Source organism: Drosophila santomea, chromosome 2R (assembly GCF_016746245.2).
Source record: "Drosophila santomea strain STO CAGO 1482 chromosome 2R, Prin_Dsan_1.1, whole genome shotgun sequence".
NCBI classification, from domain to species: Eukaryota; Metazoa; Arthropoda; class Insecta; order Diptera; family Drosophilidae; genus Drosophila; species Drosophila santomea.
In genome coordinates this window covers 20,268,359-20,291,921 of record NC_053017.2, presented here as the reverse complement: position 1 = coordinate 20,291,921, position 23,563 = coordinate 20,268,359, and the positions used below count along the sequence as shown (strand labels likewise).

At 45.5% G+C, this 23,563-nt stretch overlaps 2 protein-coding genes across 3 annotated transcripts; one reads left to right on the top strand and one right to left on the bottom strand.

Moving 5' to 3' along the window:
• The first annotated feature begins 130 nt into the window (after positions 1–130).
• LOC120445626 (serine protease 53) lies at positions 131–2,137 on the top strand. The gene is made up of 7 exons (XM_039626151.1): positions 131–335; positions 392–437; positions 508–656; positions 739–1,305; positions 1,369–1,417; positions 1,482–1,600; positions 1,656–2,137. Exons 1-7 carry the CDS (start codon positions 131–133, stop codon positions 2,036–2,038), a joined length of 1,518 nt encoding a protein of 505 aa, XP_039482085.1. The 3' UTR covers positions 2,039–2,137.
• A 128-nt stretch (positions 2,138–2,265) lies between these two features.
• Positions 2,266–23,316, bottom strand: LOC120446169. Of its 2 annotated transcripts, XR_005615831.2 has the most exons (12): positions 22,701–23,316; positions 14,837–15,226; positions 8,375–8,445; positions 8,028–8,125; positions 6,636–7,954; positions 6,124–6,567; positions 5,482–6,054; positions 5,211–5,427; positions 4,928–5,148; positions 4,696–4,865; positions 4,153–4,480; positions 3,418–3,552 (listed from the first exon to the last, which is right to left on the bottom strand). XR_005615831.2 is itself a non-coding variant. In XM_039626999.2 (11 exons), exons 2-11 carry the CDS (start codon positions 15,030–15,032, stop codon positions 2,902–2,904), a joined length of 3,960 nt encoding a protein of 1,319 aa, XP_039482933.1. In that variant the 5' UTR covers positions 15,033–15,226; positions 22,701–23,310; the 3' UTR covers positions 2,266–2,901. The 2 variants fall into 2 exon arrangements, 1 of the variants encoding a protein (XP_039482933.1); XM_039626999.2 differs by lacking the exon at positions 4,153–4,480 and having other exon boundaries at positions 2,266–3,552; positions 22,701–23,310.
• Between the last annotated feature and the right edge of the window lie 247 nt (positions 23,317–23,563).

Below are 23,563 nucleotides of genomic sequence, written 5' to 3'. Positions count from 1 at the left end.
CTGTGTGGGTATTTACGTGTATTTCTTGTACGATAAGGATTTTTTTTAATGAAATACATAAGCCTGATAAGGTATGCTGCTACTAAGCTTCTCTTCGCACTGTACTCATTTCAATTAAACATCTCGTGAGATGCAGACACGTTTGGCTTGGATTCCCTTGTTGATTTGGTTCCTCTGCGATTTGGGTGATTCTCTCTTGCTAGAGGAATTTTGTGGAAATTATATTGAACCCAAAATAGTCGGCGGGCAAAATGCAACAATTGGAAATTCTGCCTGGACTGCAGCTGTATACAATGCCACGCATTTTATCTGTGGTGGCACGCTGATTCATAAGCGTTTGTACTTTTCTACGGAACATGATTAATTTGTAATAAAAATATTATTATTTTAGGATTTGTTTTAACAGCTGCGCATTGCATAGATGGCCAAGAGTACCTGTGAGTATAATTTCTTTTACAAGTGCAGTCAATTTTCAAATAAATATAATTCCCAATCCTTTCATAAAAGATCAGTGCGTTTGGGTGCCTACAACAAAAGTGAGCCCATGTATCGGAAAATTGTCATTAAAGCAATAATGCATACCTTGTTCAACAGAACTATATCTTATGAAAATGACATTGGCCTGCTCAAACTGGCCAGCGACGTGATGTTTAATGGCAAGTACTTGGTTTGACCAAAGACATTATAATAATGTTTTGACCGTCCAGAAAATGTTATAAACCATAATTATCTATGCAGTCTTTGTTCGCCCAATCTGCATCGTTGCGGACCAACGTCTTTCCGCCCATGTGCGCAACGTGCGGACTTTCAAAGCCTTTGGATGGGGACTTAGGATGGACAAAAAGGCATCCGATATATTGCAGACCGTCACCCTTAACCATTTGGACAGCAACGAGTGCTTTAGGAACTTGGGAATCCAGCTCAGTTCGAAACAGATATGCGCTGGTGTACCTTACAAAGACACTTGTAGGGGTGATTCTGGTGGTCCCTTGACAAACAATGTCACTATTGCTGGCGTATCTGGCATCCGCGAAGTTCAGTTCGGGATAATCAGCATTGGCATAAGTACCTGCGATGGTATGGGAGTGTATGTCGACGTGATAAGCTATGCGGACTGGATTAAGACCACCATAGATACGCATTATATAGAGGATAAGCCACAGGCTTCAGTCATCTTTGAAAATAAACCGCAGCATCAAGATGTTTTCTTGTACGCGGATTGTGGCGGCGCCAACATCGCTGCGAACTTAGAGGCAATCATTAATTGGTCCAATTTCAAGGCTTTGGGAATCTTGATTACACACCGTGCGTATTTGTTTGCTCTTAGAGAGTATAATGTTTGACATAAACTCAATTAATATTTTTCAGAGTTCGTCTTAACCAACGCAAGACGCCTGCCAATAACTGCATCCAACTTGTAGGTGCTTTACGAATGGAACGTGTTACAACGAAACTAACAACTTATTTGAATTATTCAACAGAGAAGTTAATGTGAAAGGAAGGACAGGTTTCTACGAGATGTATAGGGTGGTCGGCATCTTCTCAAACCCTGGCGATGACATAGCGTTGCTTAAGCTTAATAGACCTGCTACAGGCCCGGGTAACTTATTATAATTCATGGCAGTATTTTCGATCACTAAACTTTCGCTTTGCAGAGGGAATGAAACCCATCTGTATGCTGGCGAACGCGCGAGAACAACAGATGGCCTCGTCTACGCCACCCTTCACTATGATCTTTGATGAGCCAGCCCATGGACGTTTGTATGATGTCAATGTCGTCCTTGCAAATCCATACCAGTGCTCACAAAGAATCCATGGACGATTAGAGTTGAGTGAACTGTGCGTCGTCACTCCTGTCGGAGCGAGCCGACTTGGAATGCCTAGCCATATACTGGGAAAGAAGGTAACGAATTCGGGAAGGACATGGTTAGTTTTGTTTGGTATCCTCAGTAGGTCTTCAAGTGATCGTAGTTTGTACGTTTTCACAAACGTTATAAAGTTCTCGGAATGGATTGCATACACGGTTAAATCTAACTAACTTTACGGCACAACTCGAGGTGCGCTTATCAAACATATAATGCATTTGATAAATAATAATGTAGTGTAATCTTTTCCCATCAATTTACACCACTGTTTAAATTCCCTAAAGTATTTCTAAATCTAAATTAGTCTTTATAAAGCAAACTTAACAATATTATGGACATCTCATATACACTTTCTGATACCATCATTAAATTAAAATATTAATTAGAAAAAATCCGGTAGTTCTTTTTGGATGTACTTAACTTTATTTATATGTACTTAATGCGTATATTTAATTTGATTAAATACAGTGACTATGTTTCTTTGCACATTTACGATAAGACAATGCGAAAACATTATGTATGCACGTACCTAACTGCAAAGCTTGCTTTATAATTTTGTGTGATTTGTGTGGCTTGGATTTGTTTCTCGTTTGCAAGAGTTTTAATGTCTATTCAAAATATTTACAATTCACTAAGTTGTGGAATCATGCGTTGTGCGTTCTGTGGTAAAGCTTGCGCACCTGGAAACGCCGCTGCAGCGCAACTGCGTTATGGCAAAATCGAAACTAAGGAGGGCTCATATTGGAAACAAAAGTGCACAAATAATTATCAGATCGATGTCAATTGGCTCTCTTTGAAACAAAGGTCAGCTTGGAATGATTCATTTATAGGTTTCGCTTATCAAAAACATTCTGTATGCATTCAACGGTTAAACTATTTTTGTGATAATTTCAAAATCGGTTGAAAGTGTTATACAATCTTATCTTAAGAAGACAAAAGATCCAATTGACATCCTTAATATTTTTGTTGTGTGTGACGAAACAGAGTGAGGGTAGAACTTAAAACGAGCATTAAATAATCGGATGTGTTTTGAGCTTTAGTGCTTCGGATCCTTGTTGTAGTCCACATAGACGCGTACTACCTCCCCGGAATACTTGCGCTGCGAGGGCATGAAGTAGAAGTCGGGCGTATCGGATCCACCGTTCTGTCGCGGATCGTCACGCGACCGGTCGTAGCCAGAGTCCCGATCGCGGTCCTGGCGCTGGCGCCGCTCCTCCTCCCTCTCCCTCTCTCGCTCGCGCTCCCTATCCCGGCTTCCCTGGCGCGCGGCCCGCCTGTCGTGGGTGTAGTAACCCGAGGGCTGCATGCTGGCCGGGCTCTGCTGGTATTGATGCGCCTGCCGCGGCAGGGAGTAGGCGCGCTCCGCATAGGAGCTACGGGAGTAGGGTGCTCCACCGACGCTGCTCTCTTGGGTGGCGCGTCCGTTGGTCCGACTGCCATTGCCATTGGAGCTTTTGCCCTGACCGTTTGGACTCTCGTAGTACATCTGGGACTTGCTGGTGGGCGAATGGGACATGGGTAGTGTCGTCTGCTGGCTGCTCGTGGTCGACTGATGGCGGTTGCGCGACTTCTCCTTGCCCGTGGTGCTGTTGGTAATGTTCTTCTCCTCCGTTTCGCCATAAGGATCAAAGGCATAGTTGGTGTTCGAGGCGAACTCCTTCCAGGGTGAGTTTTGGATCAGTTTCTCCTGCAAGTACAATGAGAATTTAGCGTGATTTAGTTGAAATTTCGGTGGGCTTCCATCAAGTTACTCAGCCAGTCAGCAATTGGTGTGGGAATTTTGGGAATCGTTGGGTGGACCATGTACAACGCAGACAACAACATTTTATCACAAAATACTTTATATCAAATAATTATTTAGGGGTTTTAACTGTTCTGCAAAGGTGCCGGCGTTTAATCCGAAAATACAATAAAAAATAGAAAAAAGATGCTGGAGGATTCTATCACAACATAATAAATGGTTAATAGACGGTGAAGTGTTCTAGGGATCTAGCATAGGATTTAGAGATCAGAGTAGGGTTTCAAAGATTCCAATTGCCCAAAATTTTTGGGATCTTACGTAGCACATATCAAATGCTGACTGGTCAAGAGAACCCGCACACAAATGAAGGCGAATGCAAGTGAATGTTAATTAGATAGAACTGGAAACACAGAAAGGGGTTAAGTAACAGTCGGAGAAAGAGAAGCAGATCTGAGATTACCGTCCAAAGGAGGCGGGGTGGTGGGTTAGGTGACAGGGTTAATACAACAACAGATACCACAGAAAATATATAGAGTTTTAAATTACCGATTTAGTTATGGAATTTTGATAAACGCGGCACCTAGCAGATGCAGATACAGTACATAATCAAGAGGTTTCCGGTACTTAAACTAACTACAAGATGGGTGGTTCGGTTCGGTTTGGATTAAAACGTAAATGCGCTTAAGGCAGTTGTAGCTGATGCTCGCTTTACAGGTGGATCGGGCAGTAGGGCAGTATTTCTAGGGCGTATATCTGATCTGATCTGAGTTTAATTTGTAGAGTGAGTCTTTTATAGATCGCTAGAGGGCTGATAGTAGCGCTGGTGCTGTCGCTGTTGGTACATGCGCCACTCTTCGGGAATCACGTAAACCAGCTTTGAACGACACGGTTTCAATGGGGAAAGATTAATAAGAAAAAAATGAAAGACGCCAATTCGACACTGAGAAGTAGCAGCTTCAACAATTGTTGGCCACGCATTAATACTTACTGTCCATTAATGTCTTGATTTTACGATTTTATAGCGGATTTCTCTGTGTCGAAGTGGTTTATGCTGACCTTATATGCTCGGGTTATTTCCATATCACTCACCTTCGTGTTCTTGCTCTTTCGCGATGTCTTCCAAATGGTGCAGAAGGCCTGGATCAACGCGATGAGCACCAGGGCCGCAATCAGTCCCAGGACGATGTACAAACGTGTCTCGGAGAGATCGAAGAAGGAGAGCAGTGTCTCCTTGGCATTGGGCTCGGACGAGCTCTTGTCTACACGAAGAATAAAATAGGTCAGCTGATGCAAGCATTGTTATGCACGCTTGGGTTCTTACATTCCAATGCCTCAAAGTCCAAAAACTGAGGATCCACCGTTAGAGATCCCACTCGACCGGTGGCAATCTGATCCTTCAGAGCCGAACGAATCACATCGGCGTTCTTCTGGGCTGCTGCCTCGCTGGTTTTGTCCACCTCGTTGGTTTCTAGGGCGTGCGTCTTCTCCACATCCGCCTTGTCGAACATGGCCTGCACCTTGGCCACCATGGTGCTGCCCTCCCTAAAAGCAATTTACTCCATTTAATCAACTTTTACTTTACTTAAGATGTATGGTACACTTACTTTTCAAAGCCCAGAATATCTGTTTTATAGTAACCAGCCAAAGGACTTAGGATACCATTGAATGAATCAGATATAGTGGCTGCCAGGTTATTGAACTCCACGGTTCCCGGCTTCGGTGCCTCATAGGATTCGCCCAGGTTCATCAGCTTAACGGCCACTGCGTAAACTAGACGGCTTGGAGCCGGAGTGCTGGTGCCCACAAAAACGGACTCAAGTTCTGTGAAAGGTAAGAATTAGTGAATGCCTCTTTATAATTTAATGGATCCCTTACCCTTGCCACAGGATTTGATGCAGACACGCTGAGAAGAGATTGGAGGAACCTGCTCGTGCTTGCGGATCTTCTTGTTCACCACATTGAAGGCACCGCCCAGAACCGGGAAGAATAGATAGAGGCAGTGGTCCTCAGTGAAGGACAAGTCCTGTTCGTCATTGCTGATCCGCTTGCGATTGAACTCCAGAATGGTCACACCCTTCTCAATGCGTCCGGATGTATTGTAGATGTCCTGGCGATCATCTAGCTTCGGCGAAGCGTAGCCCAACACCCAGGTGTCCATAAGGAAGGGTCTTCCGCTGCGTCCGTCCACCCAGCCAATGATCGCATCTGTCTGCGACATACGCTGATCATCGCTGAAACCGATTCCCGTCCAGGTCTGCGTGTTCGACGTTTCAATGTGCCAACGCATCTCGTCACCCTTTCCGGCCGTCTCCCAACTGGCGTAGTACTCGCAGGTGTGCTCCTGGGGAGAGCAGTTGGACGGATACTTCCAATGACCATAGCAATCGTTATCCAGCACATTGGTGCCCAGGTCGTTACGGTCTGTGCTCGTGGCTGACTTTTCTTTTTCTGTTCAAACATTGGTAAGTTAGCAAAGTGGCAAACAAATCTTATACTTTTAAATCTTTTTACACTTACCGAAGAAATTGATCTGGGTGACGCCACGCTGCATTTGGTGTCCGTGGTACTTGAGTTCATCCTGCTGATAGAAGTTTTTGACAGTTGCGGTCTGCGTTTCCAGGCCAGAGGCTGGCACATGCACATATGCCTCCGGCTCCTGGCCCTTGGCCCAAATCACATGGGTGAGCGCATCGTCTAGGGTGTGATCGGTGGGTTCATTTGCGACCAGTTTTTTGCGGAAGATGATCGTGGTCACGCCATTCTCCTCGAAGCCCGTGCCCAAGGCCAGGTTTGACTTGCCGCCGAAGAACTCGTCAATGTGGGGTGTCGATCGATCACGGCTGTAGTAGTCACCCACTCTACTGGCCATTCCTCGTGCAGCTCCGATCACGATGTCTGTGCAGTCCATGCCGTTGAAGTCGTGTCGTGGTGTGTAGGGATTTAGGCGGTATTTGGGTGAGTCTGTAAATCAATGTAGGATAATAGATAAATACGGATATCCGGACTTGATTAAGATGTTCGATGCTTACCAGCTTCACGCCGTTGGCGATCTGACTTGGTGCTAACGCGATATGAAACACTTGTAGAAACTGAAGAGACACCCTTTTTAGCAAAATCTCCAGCAACTCTCTTGGATTTTGTACTCTGGGCCTCCGGCTCAGACTTCGGTTCCGGTTCACTTTTGGGTTCCGGCTCGCTTGTTGGTTCCGGTTCGCTTGTGGGTTCCGGCTTACTGGTTGGTTCTGCTTCGCTCTTGGGCTCCGGTTCGCTCTTGGGTTCGGGTTCACTCTTTGGTTCAGGCTCGCTAGTCGGCTCTGGTTCGCTCTTAGGTTCCGGTTCACTCTTGGGTTCGGGTTCACTCTTGGGTTCCGGTTCACTTTTGGGTTCCGGTTCACTCTTGGGTTCCGGTTCACTCTTAGGTTCCGGTTCGCTCTTAGGTTCCGGTTCGCTCTTAGGTTCAGGCTCGCTCTTGGGCTCAGGTTCGCTCTTAGGCTCAGGCTCACTTTTTGGTTCTGGTGCGGACCTAAGCTCGGCTAATCGCTTAGGCTCTGGTTCACTCTTGGGTTCGGGTTCACTCTTGGGTTCAGGTTCACTCTTGGGTTCGGGTTCACTCTTGGGTTCTGGTTCGCTCTTGGGTTCCGGTTCGCTCTTGGGTTCCGGCTCGCTCTTGGGTTCCGGCTCGCTCTTGGGTTCCGGTTCGCTCTTGGGTTCAGGTTCACTCTTGGGTTCAGGTTCGCTCTTGGGTTCCGGAGCAGAGGCTTCCAGAGTTGTAGTCAGATCTCCGATGTCCCGTATCAGCGGGAAGTTCTTGCATTCCGGTGTCATGCCACGTGGTCTCCAGCCCAAGCCCACCCACGATGTACCATTGACCTTAAGCACCATCTCGATCTCCTTCTGCTCCTCGAGCAGCCTCCAGTAGACGTGGTAGTCGGGTGAGAGCTCCTTCTTGGAATACGAGGAGAGGTCGAGGCTTGTGCTCTTGTAGGGCGACCGTTTGTTGCATCCAATACCGAACCAGCCGAAGTTGCAGTAGCATAGTTTCTTAGGCAGCGAGGTTCCACCCAGATCGACGCACTTGCCCTGAACACCGCAATCGGAGTCGGCGGAGCACTCATCCTTGTACTGGCACTGCGGGCCATAGAAGTTCTTGTCGCACTTGCACCGCGAGGGGAAGTACTTGCCATTGCCGGAACAGGTCTCCTTGAAGTCCTTCCTCAGCTTGATGTCCACATCGGCGCAGGACCAGAAGCGATAGCTGGTGGTCCACTCATCTGCCTGGCGTAGCAGCCGAAGAGTGCAGTTAAAGCATTCAAAGTCGTTCGGTATCTTCACTTCGTAGGACTGGGCACTACAAATAGGAAGGTGATCTGAGTCACATCACAATTGTACTTTGAACAACCCATCTTCCGGGTGATACTTACGTGACATCAGTGCTCACAAACTCCGAGTTATTTACATGTGGCGTTAGGTCCAGAACAGGTCGATCGAGGGCATCCAAAAGTTGCAACCGAAAGCCGCCCTGGAAAAGTGAATGATAATTATTAATATGGTTGCGCCAAAACAATGACTGAGAACTTGTGATGCTTGCGGTGTCGTGCAGCCAGGCCACAAACATGGGAATCTCGAGACTCGGGGCTTGACTTTGACTGCGTGCATGTGAGGCAATCGTTCGAGAACGAATTCTCGGCTAATTAGCCCTCGGTGATGGAATGGGAATAGGTACCCCAAAGGGGGCGTGTCTGCTCCCATTGCTGTGGATCCATCTTACCTTGTGCGCATAGGCCAAATGCCAGGTGACGTTGAACTGCGTGCCCGAGAGCAGCGATGTGCGGATGGAGCCTGAAATTAGGAAAGCAGAGCGTGTTCAATGGCCCGGTGATTACATGTGACAGTCGTCGAGTCGTTGAGTCGTTGAGTCGTTGAGTCGTCGTCCAGGGCCATCCATTTGCCCAGATCCCCGCACATACATAATTAAATCCACTCCCCCTGGTATCGAACTGGTTCTGCATTGCAAGGCATCGAGTGCACCTGCATCTTGTCTACCCAAACTCCCCCGGCAAATTGTGCATGACAGCCCAGCTGACGACCTGGAATGCCAGTATGCACCAGGTAGATACATATGTATATACATTCATATGTGCATAGACCCAGCCCCAACATCTTTGTGAGCCTGCCCCGACGAAATTCATACTCGTCAGTTGCATAAGAGCCATGCGGTAATCTTCGCTGACCAGCTGTGAAAAAGTATGCTGGTGTTTTCGCTAAGAGGCACAGGGATACACTAGGAAAAATTATTACTAGTCTGGAGTTTTTCAAACCAATGCCATTAAGCCTTAAGCATATTTAGCAAATTCAATGAGAACCTGCGCAGATTTCAATGTAACTCCTCAGAAATGAACACTCTTTGATTGAGATCCTCGAAGATACCTCACTGGCATACAGCCAACTACATAGAGATTTTTCTCTGTGTCCAGATGGACATGAGGAGCTATCAATGCACAGCTCGCACATCGTTTGGCAGCCAATACACGGCGAACGAGTCGCTAATTGAGGCCATTAAACGTTTATAGCGAAGCTCGATCTCTGAAAGCGAAAGGAGGAGTGTCACTTTCCCGATGTCCCCGCGCTTGTCTTGGCCAATAAGGAAGCTGAAAATTATGATTACTGCTGGCACGAGATCGCGCAGCCAGGTTAGCCAAACTCGCAGAGGCTGGGAACATAAAAACGGCTGACCACTTGAATCACTCGATGGGTGTTCAGTGGTCGTGCGGCTGCCAGTTGGTCATCCCAATATGGGCATAAAATGACATTTGAAGCGATGGACATGACGCCAAGTGGTTTTGTCTAACCCACAATGGCGCCTATGCAATGGAATCGCCTATGGAAACCACATTTTTCGAGTTCCTTTTTCAGGCTATTGAATGGTTCTGACTCTGTATCGTTTGTGGGTCACTAGATGCTTGTTCTGTGCAAAAACTCTTGATTTCTATTGCGCAACCAGCAACCAGCGGTGGAAATCAGCTCCACTCAGCTGGAAAGCAACTGGGCTTCCCTTGTTGGGTTTTCTGGGCCACTGGGAAATGCAAATCAGTTTGAATCGAATGCGGATCAGTGCATTCTCAACATTTGATTGCACCTGACGGGCCGCAGACCTCACACAGCTTCCCATAACTCAGCCAGATTTCGCTTTGTTTTGACTCGAAACGAAAAGCCGCCAAACCAGATCGAGAAATGGGTTAAGCGACTCCGACTATCGGCGGATAAATCGTGTGTTCCCATTAATAAATCGAAACAACGTACAAATTATGCTCGAAAAGGGGCGGCAAAGCATAGCTGCTCGGACCTCTGTATACGTATCCGAATCGGAATCGCATCTGAATCCATGCACCAAATTAGCAGGTGTTTTTCGGTTATTTTTTTTTACGGTTTCCCATGGTTCGAAGCGATCGTTCGAAGCTGTCTGGTTAATATTTTGTACGCCTTTTCGTGTTTCGCTCGTACTCCGTCATATTTCCCATGATCGGGCAGGCCCGCGAAAGTTGTTCACCTTTGCGTTTTGTTTTTGGAGGCTGCTCAAATTCGTTGTATCTGTATCTGTATATGTATCTGTGTGTGCTGGTTGAGCTTGAACTCGCCGGCGACGTCTGGCCATTTCGAAAGTCCGTCCCGCTCGGCCGCTGGACCCAAAACGGTCGGGGCCGCCTTGACTGACCGCCCCATCTCCCATCTCCGGCGGAGATGCGCGTGAAATCGGTTTATAATTGATTGGAAACTTGGCTAATTTGATCGCAAACTGAATTCCATCGATTGATAGGAGGTAGGAGGGGCTATCGGGCTTAGTGCTGATTGAATTTGGTGGCCTAATAGTGGTGCTTGCGTCAAGTAGAAGTGTTTTTATATTAATGCAAATTTGATATATTTCTCATTAAGTTTTCACACCGTATATATAAATAGTAACCGATTGTAAAATCGCTGGGATATTAAAGATCCATTAAATGCATTTAAACACTGTCTAGTGCAGAATAAAGCAATATTGCTTAGCGATTTGAAAGTCTTAGTACTGACTTTAAGTGTGCAGAATCCTTAGCTTAGTTCTGCGCTATTATAAAAAGCAGCAGTTTTCTGGAACTCATCACTCTGGACTTGGGTGGAATAGACCCCGGCGGGTATTTTTTAATGGGTGGCATTACATCATGCAACACCCCCTCCCCCACCATCCACTTCCTAACTCTGTTCCCCCCGCAAGGCAATTTGCTGCTGTTGATAGAAGAATGTTCGCTTGCATGCATTCTAATTGCATGGGGCCAAAGAAGAAAAATCCAACAGCCAAATATGGACGACGCCTCTCACGAAGCCGTAAACAAACACTTCCGCCTTGCAGACACTGCACGGGGCTGCACTGTACAGGGTGCACTGCGAAAGGTTGACAAATACACTTCCAGACAGCGTTTGCCTCTCCTAACGAAGCGTTGCGCTTGCGCCGCGGAGGGCAATAAATTTCAGCATTTCTTGCCGCCAAAAGAGGGGGAGGGGGAGGGGTGTGCGCAGTGGCATAAGTAACGTGCCATAAAATTCATTTCGCTTTGGCAACCCTACACAGGCAACTACAGTCGTTTGCCACCGTTCGACGCTGTGGTCGCCACTGCCACAAACCAACCTGACCAAGTGGCTGACGTCTGCAGATCTTTGGCAGCTCTTGACGTTGCAGGGTACACAAAGCCTAAGACTTACAGTATAAAATCATACATAAGGTATGTTGTCGTTGCACCAGGATATGTAACTATTATAAACATTCTTCAACTATATAGATTGTTTCGATTGAATCATAATTCCTAAACATCACAAATAAGAATTAGCACACATTGTTTTCCTCTGTGCACTATTTGCATTCCCTGTGGTGTAGCCACTGCTACTGTGGTCAAGGAGTTTCGCTTTGGTTAATTGCTCGTGACGTTGCCTCGGCCAGCCCCTTAGGAGGCCTCCGACCGATCCGATCCGCTACTATACAGCCCAATCCAATCCATTGCGATCCGATGCACTGTTCCACACTGAGCCCCACACTGGGCCTCCACTTGCCAGTTGGTATTTATGGCTCCAAATGCACTGGGGTGCAGATGCATTTCAATGTGTGAGCGTGTTCTGTGCTGGCTACTTGTGCATTCCCCAGCAATATTACGTATACGTAGCGATGTCCGTGTCGCCGACTTAAATGTCATTTATGACCAGCGCTCTCATTGATATTCTGAATGGTCCACAATGCGACATTTCGCTGCAGGATTTAGCCTAAAATATGAGCTCGACTGCGATTCGCAGTGATAAATGGCCATCGGTTTCTGTCGCGAGTCGCGACAACAGCGATGATAAATCTCTTGCGGAGCTTATTGAATGTTGCTCAAGTCGGTGGCTGCGGTTGCTGCGTTTGCGGCTGACTAATTGACATTTGCATTGAGCTGATTGCTCTTCTAATTATCGGAACCGATGTTGTGTCAACTCCACTGGATGGCTGCTCTGTTGGATTGTTGGATTGTTAGATTGCCGGATTACCCAACCGATGTTCGCTGGCATCTGCCGACATGTGACACAAGAGGCGACCACAACTTGACCTCCATTGCAGCGCACTCAGCACGCCAGCAGACAATTACAAGCCAAGAAATGAAAAAAAAAGCGACATGAAAACAAAGCCAAATCAAAACAAATCGTGTGCCAGCAGACACTGAGACAAAGGCTGTGGAAAAGAGTGTCAAACACGAACAAATTGAGATGGATTAGATTTGAGAGGCTGTACTGGATTTTCGAGAGGGGCCATGCAAAGCGCAATGCAAACAAGATGCAATACGCTGTGCAGAGGTCAGCAGTCAGTCAGTTAGTCAGTCAGTCAGTCAGTCAATAGGTCCCCACTCCAATCCCTGCGTTTTTGTGGCCCAGTGAACCAGTTGCCAGATGCCGATGATGATGATGATGCTGATAGAAAGGGCAGCAGCAGCAGCAAAACAACCTCAGCCTCATTTGGTTGTCACTGTCAGCTGCAGATACAGCTGTATACAGCGAACCATCTGCAGATAGATCATGTAACTAGATGGACTAGATTTCAAACATTTTGAACTCCGAATTAGTTGTATTGGATACATCCAGCTACATCCTTCATTATTGAAAATAGCTCCATCCACCACCTTCGATAAAGTTGTCAACATTTTCGTCATGCCGTAATCGCGGATGGTGGCCGTTGTAAGTCGCCGCTTGCCAATCAACACTCTCTGCCTCCGGGGACTTCTGTGTGCCGTAATGCACAAGTGAAAGTTTTTCACTTGCAGCTTGTTGCATTCCACTTTGCCTCTCGTCGGCGCATACATCATCATCAAGGCGGCCAGTGAGCTGGAGCGGCCTAAACCGCAGTTGCAGTTGCAGTTGCCATGGCTAAGACCTGCTTTTTGGCCAGCTCGAGACGCGTTTGGCAGGCTGCAGCAAACAGAAATCAGCGAACAGCGAACAGCAGCCGTAGCCGCAGCCGCAGGCGAAGGCAAAAGTTGTCATGCCCCAAAATGGGTTAAACGTGCCGCCGTTGCCCACGTTGCGTATACGCAATGTGCGCGCGTATATGTATAATATGTATAATTAAAAAACCGGGCAAAACAAAGCGAAATGAAACTGCAAACGAAATTGAAAACGAAAACCAAAACCCAAACAAAAATATGGGCAAAAGTGCTGCGCACAAAAATGTCGCTCAACGGGTTGTACACACCACAGTACACAATGTATGCACATTATTGAAGTGTGTGAGCCATACTTTATGGGCATATCCATGGAAATTGATTTGGCATTTTGATGCGGCACACGTGTTCCACTCGCCAGTTGCCAGTTGCCAATTACCAACCAACTCAAGGCAATTGTCGGCTTCGAATCTACCGTCTATAATTGATATGCAAACAGTATCGATGGGACTAGCCCAAAAAAAAAAAGCATACAAAAAGGGAGAAACAAAAACCACTAGCCCCCTTGAAATCAAAGGTGTTATTTTTATTTATTTTCGAAAGTGCACAAGAGCTCGAAGCGCCAACGATCATATCATAATCGTAATGCTTATAATTTGTGTGACCCAATTTCTTTGGCTGCTCCGCAGTGGATCCCCACTCACCTGCAAACAAGTGAATGGCAGTGGAGTTGCTTCTCCCCGCTCGCGATATGCAAATTAATTGGTAACACTTTGCAGCAGAGCCAACAATAACAAACGCCAGCTGCATTGAGCAACATGTATGGCATATACTCGTAAGTATAACAATAACAACGGAGCATAAGCATATGCATATGCACATTATGCAAGCGAGTGCAGAAGCAAAAGTTTTCAGTATTCAGCCGCAAACTGCACGTCTCTGAATTATGAACACATTCAGGCAGCGTGCAGTGCGTTTCACAGGTGTAAGTCATTAGCAGCCTCGCTCGAGTGACATGAATCGATATCATTTCCATGGATTCAAGGCCTCAGCTCGCGGAACATTGTGGTTTTGGTAGCATATTCAACTCGTTTTAAACAAAATTATGAACGATCAATACAATCAAATGCCAGCTACCAACGTCATTTAGTATTTCTTATATTGCAATTTATATAATAATGTTAGGCAGATGCTGCACAGCAGCTCTCACTTAAGCTTATGAAACGCACTGTTTTCCTACAGCCGTATGTGTGAATTGAACGTGCTTGACCAATTACAGTCGGCAAACAAAGCGCACATAACCAGGCGTAATAAGCCATAATATTATAATCAAAGCGTGCCTGGCAGACGAGCTGGTAAACCAACAAAAGTTGGCCAACAATTGGCAATTGGGAAATGCACTTTCTGTGCATTTCGGCCTGTTTCAGCTAACTTTTTTTCCCACGAACTACATTTTAATCAGAGCAATGCATTTGCATACGATTCATTACATTTTAATCGAACTCATGCTTATAATATAGATGGAATTTTCGCTAGCTTTGATATAGTGATAAATATTTGAGTTTGAAATTATAGAAAATGAATGTGTTTTCGTGACACATTTCTATGCATTTAGCACAATTAACACATTCTAACTTATTTTTAAAATCGACTAAAAATGTGATACACTGTTTGCTTTGGGATTTATCTGAACTATTATAAAACCTAAGCTTTTTAAAGGAAAGACTTCTTTTACCCCTTCTAGGCTATCCCAAAATCCAGGTCACCTTTCTAGCAAACAAAGCTCCCCGCGGAACACTCACCTTTGGGCATGCCACATGGCGCCTTCGTTCGCGCATTGTCCAGAAAGTCCAGGTCGAACTTGCGGGCAGGTGGATAGGTGAGGGCCACATGGGCCTCCGATCCGAGGTATCCGAGGTAGCAGCACCAGGTGGCGAGCAGCAGCAGGCCTCTTGTGGTCCATGCGAATGGCGAATGTCTTGTGCTTTGTGTAGACATTTTGTATAATTTATTTCTTTACAATTTTCGGCGATTGTCGGGGAGTTTCCTTTCGCATTAGCACCGCTTGGCGTGTTTATTGAAGCGCTTCTCTTTCTCTTCCTTTGTGCAATTGATTTTGGCGGTGTTTTGGAAATTATATAATTAATTTCGCCACAAATTGGACGCACATCTCAGCCGGCAAACGGTTGACTCTGAAAGAAGGGGAATTCATAGAGAAATATTTATTAGCCAAGAATTGCAAAAGTTTTGGGAACTGAAGCTGGAGTATCTGGCAGATGGATCTGTGAAAATGATTTGTTGCATTGGCCCAAACAATGACAAGGAAATTTCCCACCATGGACCATTAAAGTTTCTTTTTGCCAAAAGTGCCGAAAGTGTCGAAAGATGCATACGTTTCTCTTTTATTTGTGTTCGCAGATTTCCAGTGTGACAGGCAGATACATCGAAGAGATCCTCCTGAAGTGCGGTTCAATGCCCCATGGCAATTAAAATGTGGATATGGCTATCCAACGCCTTCGTCAGCGAGTGAAATCGAAGGTCTTGCCGCGTTCAACAAACTTATCAAAGCCAATGACAGCTGCCTCCAAAAAGCCGAGCTTAGAAACTATGAGATACTCAGATACTCAGATACTTAGCTACTTGGGCATTGCTCTTGACGTTTCTAGCGCCAAAGTCCGCCAAAAAAAGCTGAGCTGGTCTAATGAAACGACATAAATCACGGGACCGAGCTACCTGCTGTGGGATTGGTTTTATTTTTATTCGTGTGGCCCCCGGACTAAACGACAACAAATGGCGTTGAAATGGGCGTAAAAATGTGGCACGCTGGGGCCAATTGTTTGGATATGGAGAATGGTGCCACAGTTTTGACAAGCAAATTGCATGCTGCATGAAATCTCTGTTTTCTTGCCCCAAGATAAATCAACGACAATTGGTGTTAGTTGGTCTCGGGGTCTGGCTGATTGGCGAATATCTCCACGAATCGCCGCAATTGGGAACGTCCAGACTCTTCAACTTGACCAACGCTCCGTGGTGCTCCACTTTTCCCAGTGACATCTCAGTTAAGCAGCAGTGGCACCCAGTAATCACCGACTCATTGTCCAATGCCAGACCCCCAGAAATATCTACTCAAGATGTATACATCCATATATACGAGTGTATATATACTATAAACATTTTTATAAGCCATAACGGTGCGGCAACGACTTCCGAGGCGGCAGCTGACGCTTTGGGTGACCGCCTCGTTTGGTTTTGATTACTCGTACTCTAGACCAAGCGAACCTGGCCAACAACTGTCTGGCATTGAGAGCAGCGGCACAATGGTAACAACATCAGCAACATCGACTGTGACGACCACATGGCTTGACATTGAAGTCGCCAAGCAAAACAAAATCGAAAAGCATGTAAAAAATGTTAATTAAGACTCGGCGCACACGAGCAAATGGAGTCGCATAAGTCGAGTATCGAGTATCTGGAGCAGACTTTGCAACTGGGCTAGAACTATGTGCTGAGCTACTAATTGGAAATTCGATGCCACTCATAAATCTTATTTCGTATGGGTAAGCCAATGAAAAAGCTAAGTTAATTACAAGGCTATAGGACAAAGTTACAAAATAGAAGTGAGTAATCTAGTACTCTAGCTTAACTATAATCTCATCTTTGTTCATTAGCTAATGATAAGTAATCTCCGCAGTCAGAAAGTTTGACCCTCTTGGTGTTGAAATCGATCTGCGCTCTTTGTGCAATCCAATCTTCCCACATTTGAGGCAAAAGCAGACCATAAGTAAACTAATGGCGCCCAGCTGGAGACGCCGCTGCCAAGAAAAGTGGCCAACTGCGGGCTGGAAAACTGCGTGATGCCAAGCCAAGCCAAGCCAACTGACTGCTGGCCGGGCTGTCATGAGTTGGCCAAATCGGAGGTTCGTTACCCAACCAACTGACTAAGGGAAATCGCTTGAGCCTGGAGTGGAAGTTTAGAGCCGACTTAAGGGGCTCAGGTGAGCAATTACTTTAATTGAATTGCCTCTCGAGTGCTTTGCATTTCCACTAATTAGAACTGAGATGTAATTAACGAGCCGCTTGGCCGCAGAGCAAATGCCAAAGCGAAACAGATTCAAATGCAATTCACACGCCATTAAATTGAAGTCTTCAACGCGACTCGAAAGCGAAACACTTTGGATGAAAAGAACACTTGACTCGGTTTCTACGACATATCGATTATGGCCAACCGAGCTGCGGACATAAACATTTGGCCACGCTACTCATGTTCGATTCACGGCGACAGCGAGTGGAAAAAATGCAGTCCAACTGGTTACGAAATATTCGAAAAGCTCATTCATGTTGGGCCTCAGATACGATTTTCAAAATACGCCAGCCACCGACGTTTGTATCTGTATCTCTCTGTGTATCTCTATGTGCAAATGTATCTGTGACTGGGTCGCTTTTTGTGTGAGTGTAGCTGGGCACCGGAAACCGGTTAGTGGCCCCAAAACAAAATATAGTCAACTATTAATGGATCGGCGATAAATCGACGCTATCGGACCCGGCCAAAGTCGGACTCTGGGGCGGCAAGTGTATCGCCTATGGCCGCTCCCAAAAGACCCCAAAATTAGAGCCCCCGATCTGCGGCACACTCTTGGCCAAAAATACTCCACTCGAATTATGCGCGAGCGCTCCACTTCCAGCCAGCCAAATTAGAGAATAACATGGCAGCCAGCAATTCGGTGGGATAAGTACAAAATGGCTAAGTAAAAGAGCCGAAATTGATTTTAAATGGGACCGAGTTGGCCATTGGCGATTGTGTAACCGCTTAGCGGCCGAGGGAGGGGGTAACAAGGAAGACAACCTCGCAAAGATTCGACAAACATAAGAGGTAGTAACGACATTCAACGGAGGCTGTGCTCAAGAACAACATTTTTCAACGCTTCATTCTGCACACCCCATAAAAACCATACACTTAATATGCACTATAATTATAATAGACTTTCTCAAGTTTCCTTAGCAAAATAAATGTCTCTTTATTTTCTTCAAAGTTTTGAAAACCTAAACGAAAAAGGAACTTATTTTTGACCTAGGACCTCAAGTTTTTTGACATTTACGTGATCAGTGTGAAATATTTTAACGAAGTTCAGGCATACTCGCAAATGTTATTGTCCATTAATACAAGGAATCTATTTCGAATTTGATTAGCGAGCAAACTTTCGAATCGGGCGCTTTGGCCAAGCAGTTCGATCTCTTGGTCGCCGCACCACCCGGCGTATGGGTGATGTGTGGATTTTGGCCAGCGGCTGCTAACGGTCCATGTGACTGGCTACTCGATGGGAGCCACTCAGATCTGGTGGCTGCTGTGTGGTGCGAAAATCAGCTCGTCATGATGGTTAGGTGAGTGCTGTTTCTTGTGCTGTTTGCGTTAAACATATCGTGTTTGGATTTCTATTTGCGCGAAATTTCTCAACTTTAATGTCACGCACCACGAATCCGCCACCGAACTTGGACGCGGAGTCGTCAATAATATGTGATTGACAAACATGTGTGCCAAGTTGGCTCATTATAATTACTTGAGTGCACAGCGAGAAAATGTTTCGTTCAAAGTGGTGCTCAATGAACCGAGTACATAATTTTATATTTACTCCACTGAATCGTTACATATATGCAACTTGATTCAATACGTGAGGCAGTGACTTCTGATGATAAACTAAAAGTGCTAATGCTCACTAATCAATTCCGTTGGCGGAGTCCACAGCTCGATGACATCTTCGGTTCGCAGTGAAAGTTGCCGTAGTCGAATCCAAGTTTTTCATTGATTTCTGTTTATTTTCTATTTCACCTTCGATTTCGACTTGGATGACTCGGAATGCAACTGAAGAAAAGCAAACACAAGAGCACAAAGCAAACAAACCGTCACTTTCGATGGTTTTCTATCAATTATGAAAATTAAGCCATCACCAAGTTGACAAATGATACCAAATTTTGGCTCCGTCAAATATATGTACATCGTATTAGACCCACACATTTCCGATACGTTGACATCGCGACCAATTTCCGCTGATTAGCATAGTGGAACCGTGTAATCCCGTCCAACTGGTGCAGCCAGTTTGTCTCCGAGGGTCTTTCGCTTTCGGCGGATAAACGTATATCCGAAATTAAAGTAATTCCATAGTTGGGCTCTTGATTTCTTCGACTTTCACAAGAACAAGCTACACGGGTTTCGAGGATCGGGGTCACCTGTGGGGTCAGGGTGAATCCAAGGGTTAAGCCGCGGCCAACAAGCGAACAAGCGAGCGAACAAACAGACAAACAACAAGCGTTTATTTGCTGTCGCTTTATGGCCATTAAACTTGATCTCTAAACTGGCGAGAGCCATCCAAAGTACTTGTATCCGCAGCCGTAGTAAACTTTGCCTATAAGATCGTATTTCAAACTGCCAGCACAGAGATTAAATGATGGCCGTTTCGGCTGAGTGGGCCTTTGTTATTAGAAGGCAAAAGCAGGCGGCAGAGGGTTAAGAGGTGCAGGAAAATCGCTGACAGCTTTATTATGTTTGTTTTTGTTTGCCCCCCACTTAGGCGGATTTATCCACAAAGCAATTCAGATCCTAAATGATACTTATTAGACTCAATGATAATTTGTTTATAAAAAAGAATGAACAATTACTACATGAATATGCTTCTTTGTATGTGTACTTCTCCAAATCATTATGAAATGTGCACATATATACACTATGGAATGTATGATGTCCACAGCTGCTGGCTAAATATGCCTAACCTTTTTCAATTAAAAAGTTATTCCATTTGGTTGTAAATTGTCATTAAATCGATGAAGCCGGGGAATTGTTCGCCAACTGCCTTTTGCACTAGCTAAAATTAAATTCACGACTTTACGTGGGCCATAAAAATTGATTCGATCGAGTCGTAAATCGTATTTATAAACATTAAATCATTTGCGAGGCATTCAGACCGCCCTTCTCGCGGCTCCACTTTTGTGCAAATTCATCGCAGCGATTGGCGTCAGACGATCGCAATGACATCCCCGATTCACAATCGCAGTCGCATCCACCTGTTAATTTATTAATGAGTTGCAGAAACCTGTTTGAGCTTTACATAAATACCCGTGTATAATCTTTACAAAATTTGCCCGCAAGTCGTTAACGGCAAATGCTTTTAAACTCTCTTTTCTTGGTGAATCGCAAGAATAACTTTCGCAAAAATCCATAAAAACATTGAGGCATTTGTGTGTCATTTGGGGCGTGCTGGCCAAGTTTTATGATTGCGAGAGTAATTGGCCGGCATAAGAAATTAGCATACAAAACTAAGGTCAGTCGACGAACGCCTTACGCATTCGAAGTGATTTAAAGCCAGCTGTACGAGCTGGCTGTATACGAGCCATGTTTGTTTGATTTTGTTACGGTCATTTTGCGTAATCCGATGTGCTATTATGACCGTTTACACGGGCCGCTTACAAAAATGCGCGGCATTGAACGGCTCGCGGCTCAAATGCCAATCCACATGAGCCCAATACAAAAGACTTAGGCAACGAACGCGGCAGCATCTCGACAGGGACAGCGTAAACAAAATGATAAAAACGATACAAAAATTCAACTAACTGCCATTATAAACAATTTGGCAAATGAATGCGAAATATACGTTATAAAACTGGCACATACGAGTCGAGTATATGGTATGGCCGAAAGTGCTCAGGTTCGTTTCGAACAAGTGTACAAATTACAAATTGGTTTTTGTCCGACTTTGACAGTTCAAATTACTTCTGAAGAGTCAAGATGCGCTCCAAGGTTCCCCCACCTGTGCCGTGTATATGTTACCAACCAGTTTGTTTAGCCAAGTGGACCCCACCCACCTCCTCACCCTCGAAACGACCATTAGACAAACCTGCCCGACGTCTAATCAGATTCTGATTCTGGTTTCGTTTGCCCTCGCGCATTCTCACTTTTTGATTTTTCTTTCGGTTTTTTGTTTTGGCCGTTGGCTTTTTGTTTAAAGCTGTTACTTTTCGTGGCTTATTGGCATTTTTTTGTTTATTAGGCGATGGAATTCGCTGCGTGTAAGTATGTTAATAATAGAGCTTGATGCGAGTGCCAGTGAATACGCTTTTAATGCCACCAAAAATGTATGAGGGACGAGGCTCATTGAGAACCTGCGTCGTGTGGGTAGCCTGCCACAATCTCACACCGACTGGCTCGGCCTCATGTGCCTGTGTTTGGCATTAGATGTTGGTGGATGCCATCCGGTTTTGGCCTTTGCAGCTGCCAATGCTGCTCGGCTGCATTCCGGGCATGACTAAGAGAGCCGCGAGCCGCGAGTCGCGGGAGTTATTACCCTCAAGGTCACTTCTGCCTAGGCTTCTGTTTCTCCGGCGGTCCAATCTCGGCATGACACGGCACTGTGTGGTCAAATCGATAGTGCGCAAATAGAAATAATACTCAACAAGGTGATCATCATTGTTGAAAGTGTGAATGTCGAAGGGGTTTGTGCGAAATGTGCGCCTTTTTAGACGGTAAGTTCTTAAACCATGTTCGAGCTATAATATTATTATAATATATAATATTATAACGGATTTCCTTAATAGATCTACTGCAAAAGTTATTATCGCGACTTGTTTTGATTGTATTCGATCCTTTGGCAACATATCATACCTAGGTATTATTATCACTGTTCAGCCAAGTAAAACCATAATATTTAACTAATAGAAACTGATTTTTCTCCATGTACCTACACCCAGCGCTACGCCTGATTGGCTTAGAGGGTCAGCCATTAGCCGGGAACTTAGCTAAGCGGCTTAAATGGAATGGAGACAAACAGTTATCGAGGTGATGAAAACAAAGGAGAATTAATTAGATTCCGCTGCCGGATAAGTCAGACTAATGAAAGCTAAGAAGTCGAAGTCGATATCGAAGTCGCCAACGGAGTTGGTATTCCAGAATACAGGTGACTCAGTGCGAGTTCGAAGTTTCTTTTCATTTGCCTGTGATTAATGGACTTACAGAGCGTATACGCGATTTCTGCGATTTCATGCCATTCTTGGTCGACTCGCCCGGAATTGGTTTTTAGAAGTGATCTCATCTGCCGCCGCAGCTTCGCAGTTCGGTTCTGGCAACCCACATCGATCTCCGCGGAACAATCCCAAAAAGCAGCTGTCAGCTGCCAAATGCTAATATGCAATAAAGTATGCCTGCCACAGTGTGTGCGTATCATATCGAAACGAATCGAATGGAATCGAGTGTGTCTATAATTACACAGGCTTCGTGGCGAATTTCACTTTTTTTTCTTCTTCTTCCGCTGCGACATGTGCAGGGAATTCCAAAATAAGCGCCCGTTTGCATTGCCAATTCAGCGAGCATTCCTGCTGCTTCTTTAGCTTGGTCTTCCTGCAAGGCACATATATGTACATATATCTACATATGTAGGTTCAGTTACGCATGTATGTGGTACATGGCCACACACAACAGCAGAAACTACACGTCGAGAAAAGGAGTACCCATTAATATGTGAAACTCAAAATTATTCAAGGCTATACCATAAGATAGATTGTTTCAAAAACAACTGCCAGCTATAGTATGTAAGATTATGAAGCATGCATAAGTTATCCCATCTTATTTTTTAGAATGTGCTCGTATAAATGGCTTTGAGGGGGATGCATTCCAAGGAAACTCACCTGAAGGAGGAGGACGAGCCGCCGCGGCAAATGCCAGTTAAGATGTGGGCGGCGATAAGTTACGAAAAATGCAGGCGCACTGCGGGATCGCAATCCGAATCGGAATCCAAAGCTAATCAAAAGTTGCAACACGCACGCGCTGCGTCGAGGGCCAACGGGGCGGATGAAGGGTGCTGGAGACCACGACACACGATCAAAGTCAAAACAATGCAGCCGCGGCACTTTAAACTCTTTTTTTTTTTGTTGTTTGTTTGGTTTCTTCAGCGTTCTCCGCTGGGGATGCACACCGCGCAGTTGCAATTCCAATTCCAATTCCAATTTGCAGCGGATTGCACCCACAGGTAAGTAGTACTGAGTACTTTACACTCGGCGTGTTTGTGTGGGAGGTGATGTGTTAATCAATCAACGAGCGCGCATCGAAGGTACACTATTTGCCACATTGATTTGGTTACTTCTGCCGGATTTGTTCGTCTGTTACAATGTGTTTTTTTTTTTGTTAAGATTTCTCGTACTTTGTTGCAACGGCTGTACGTGACTGCCGCGCACTTGCACAACGACCACAAAAATCCAGGGGATCCACGCTCCGGAAGGCACGAAAAATGCGACGACACCGCAGGAAATCGCAGACTCAAGCGCACCACACGTCCGCACTCCAGTGCGTCTCGATCGAAACTGAGCGGATCGATCGGAGCGGAATGCAGGCGAGCTGCTCAGCAGGTGAGCCCGGCGCTCTCACCTAAAGCTCTGCGCGAAGCTCTCTCTGCGCTCGTTTCTCACCGGATCTGGCAACGCCGAGAGCTCGGCTTAGGTTTCAGGGTCCCCAAAATGCTGATTTGAATTCATAAATATTTCCAAGTAATTTT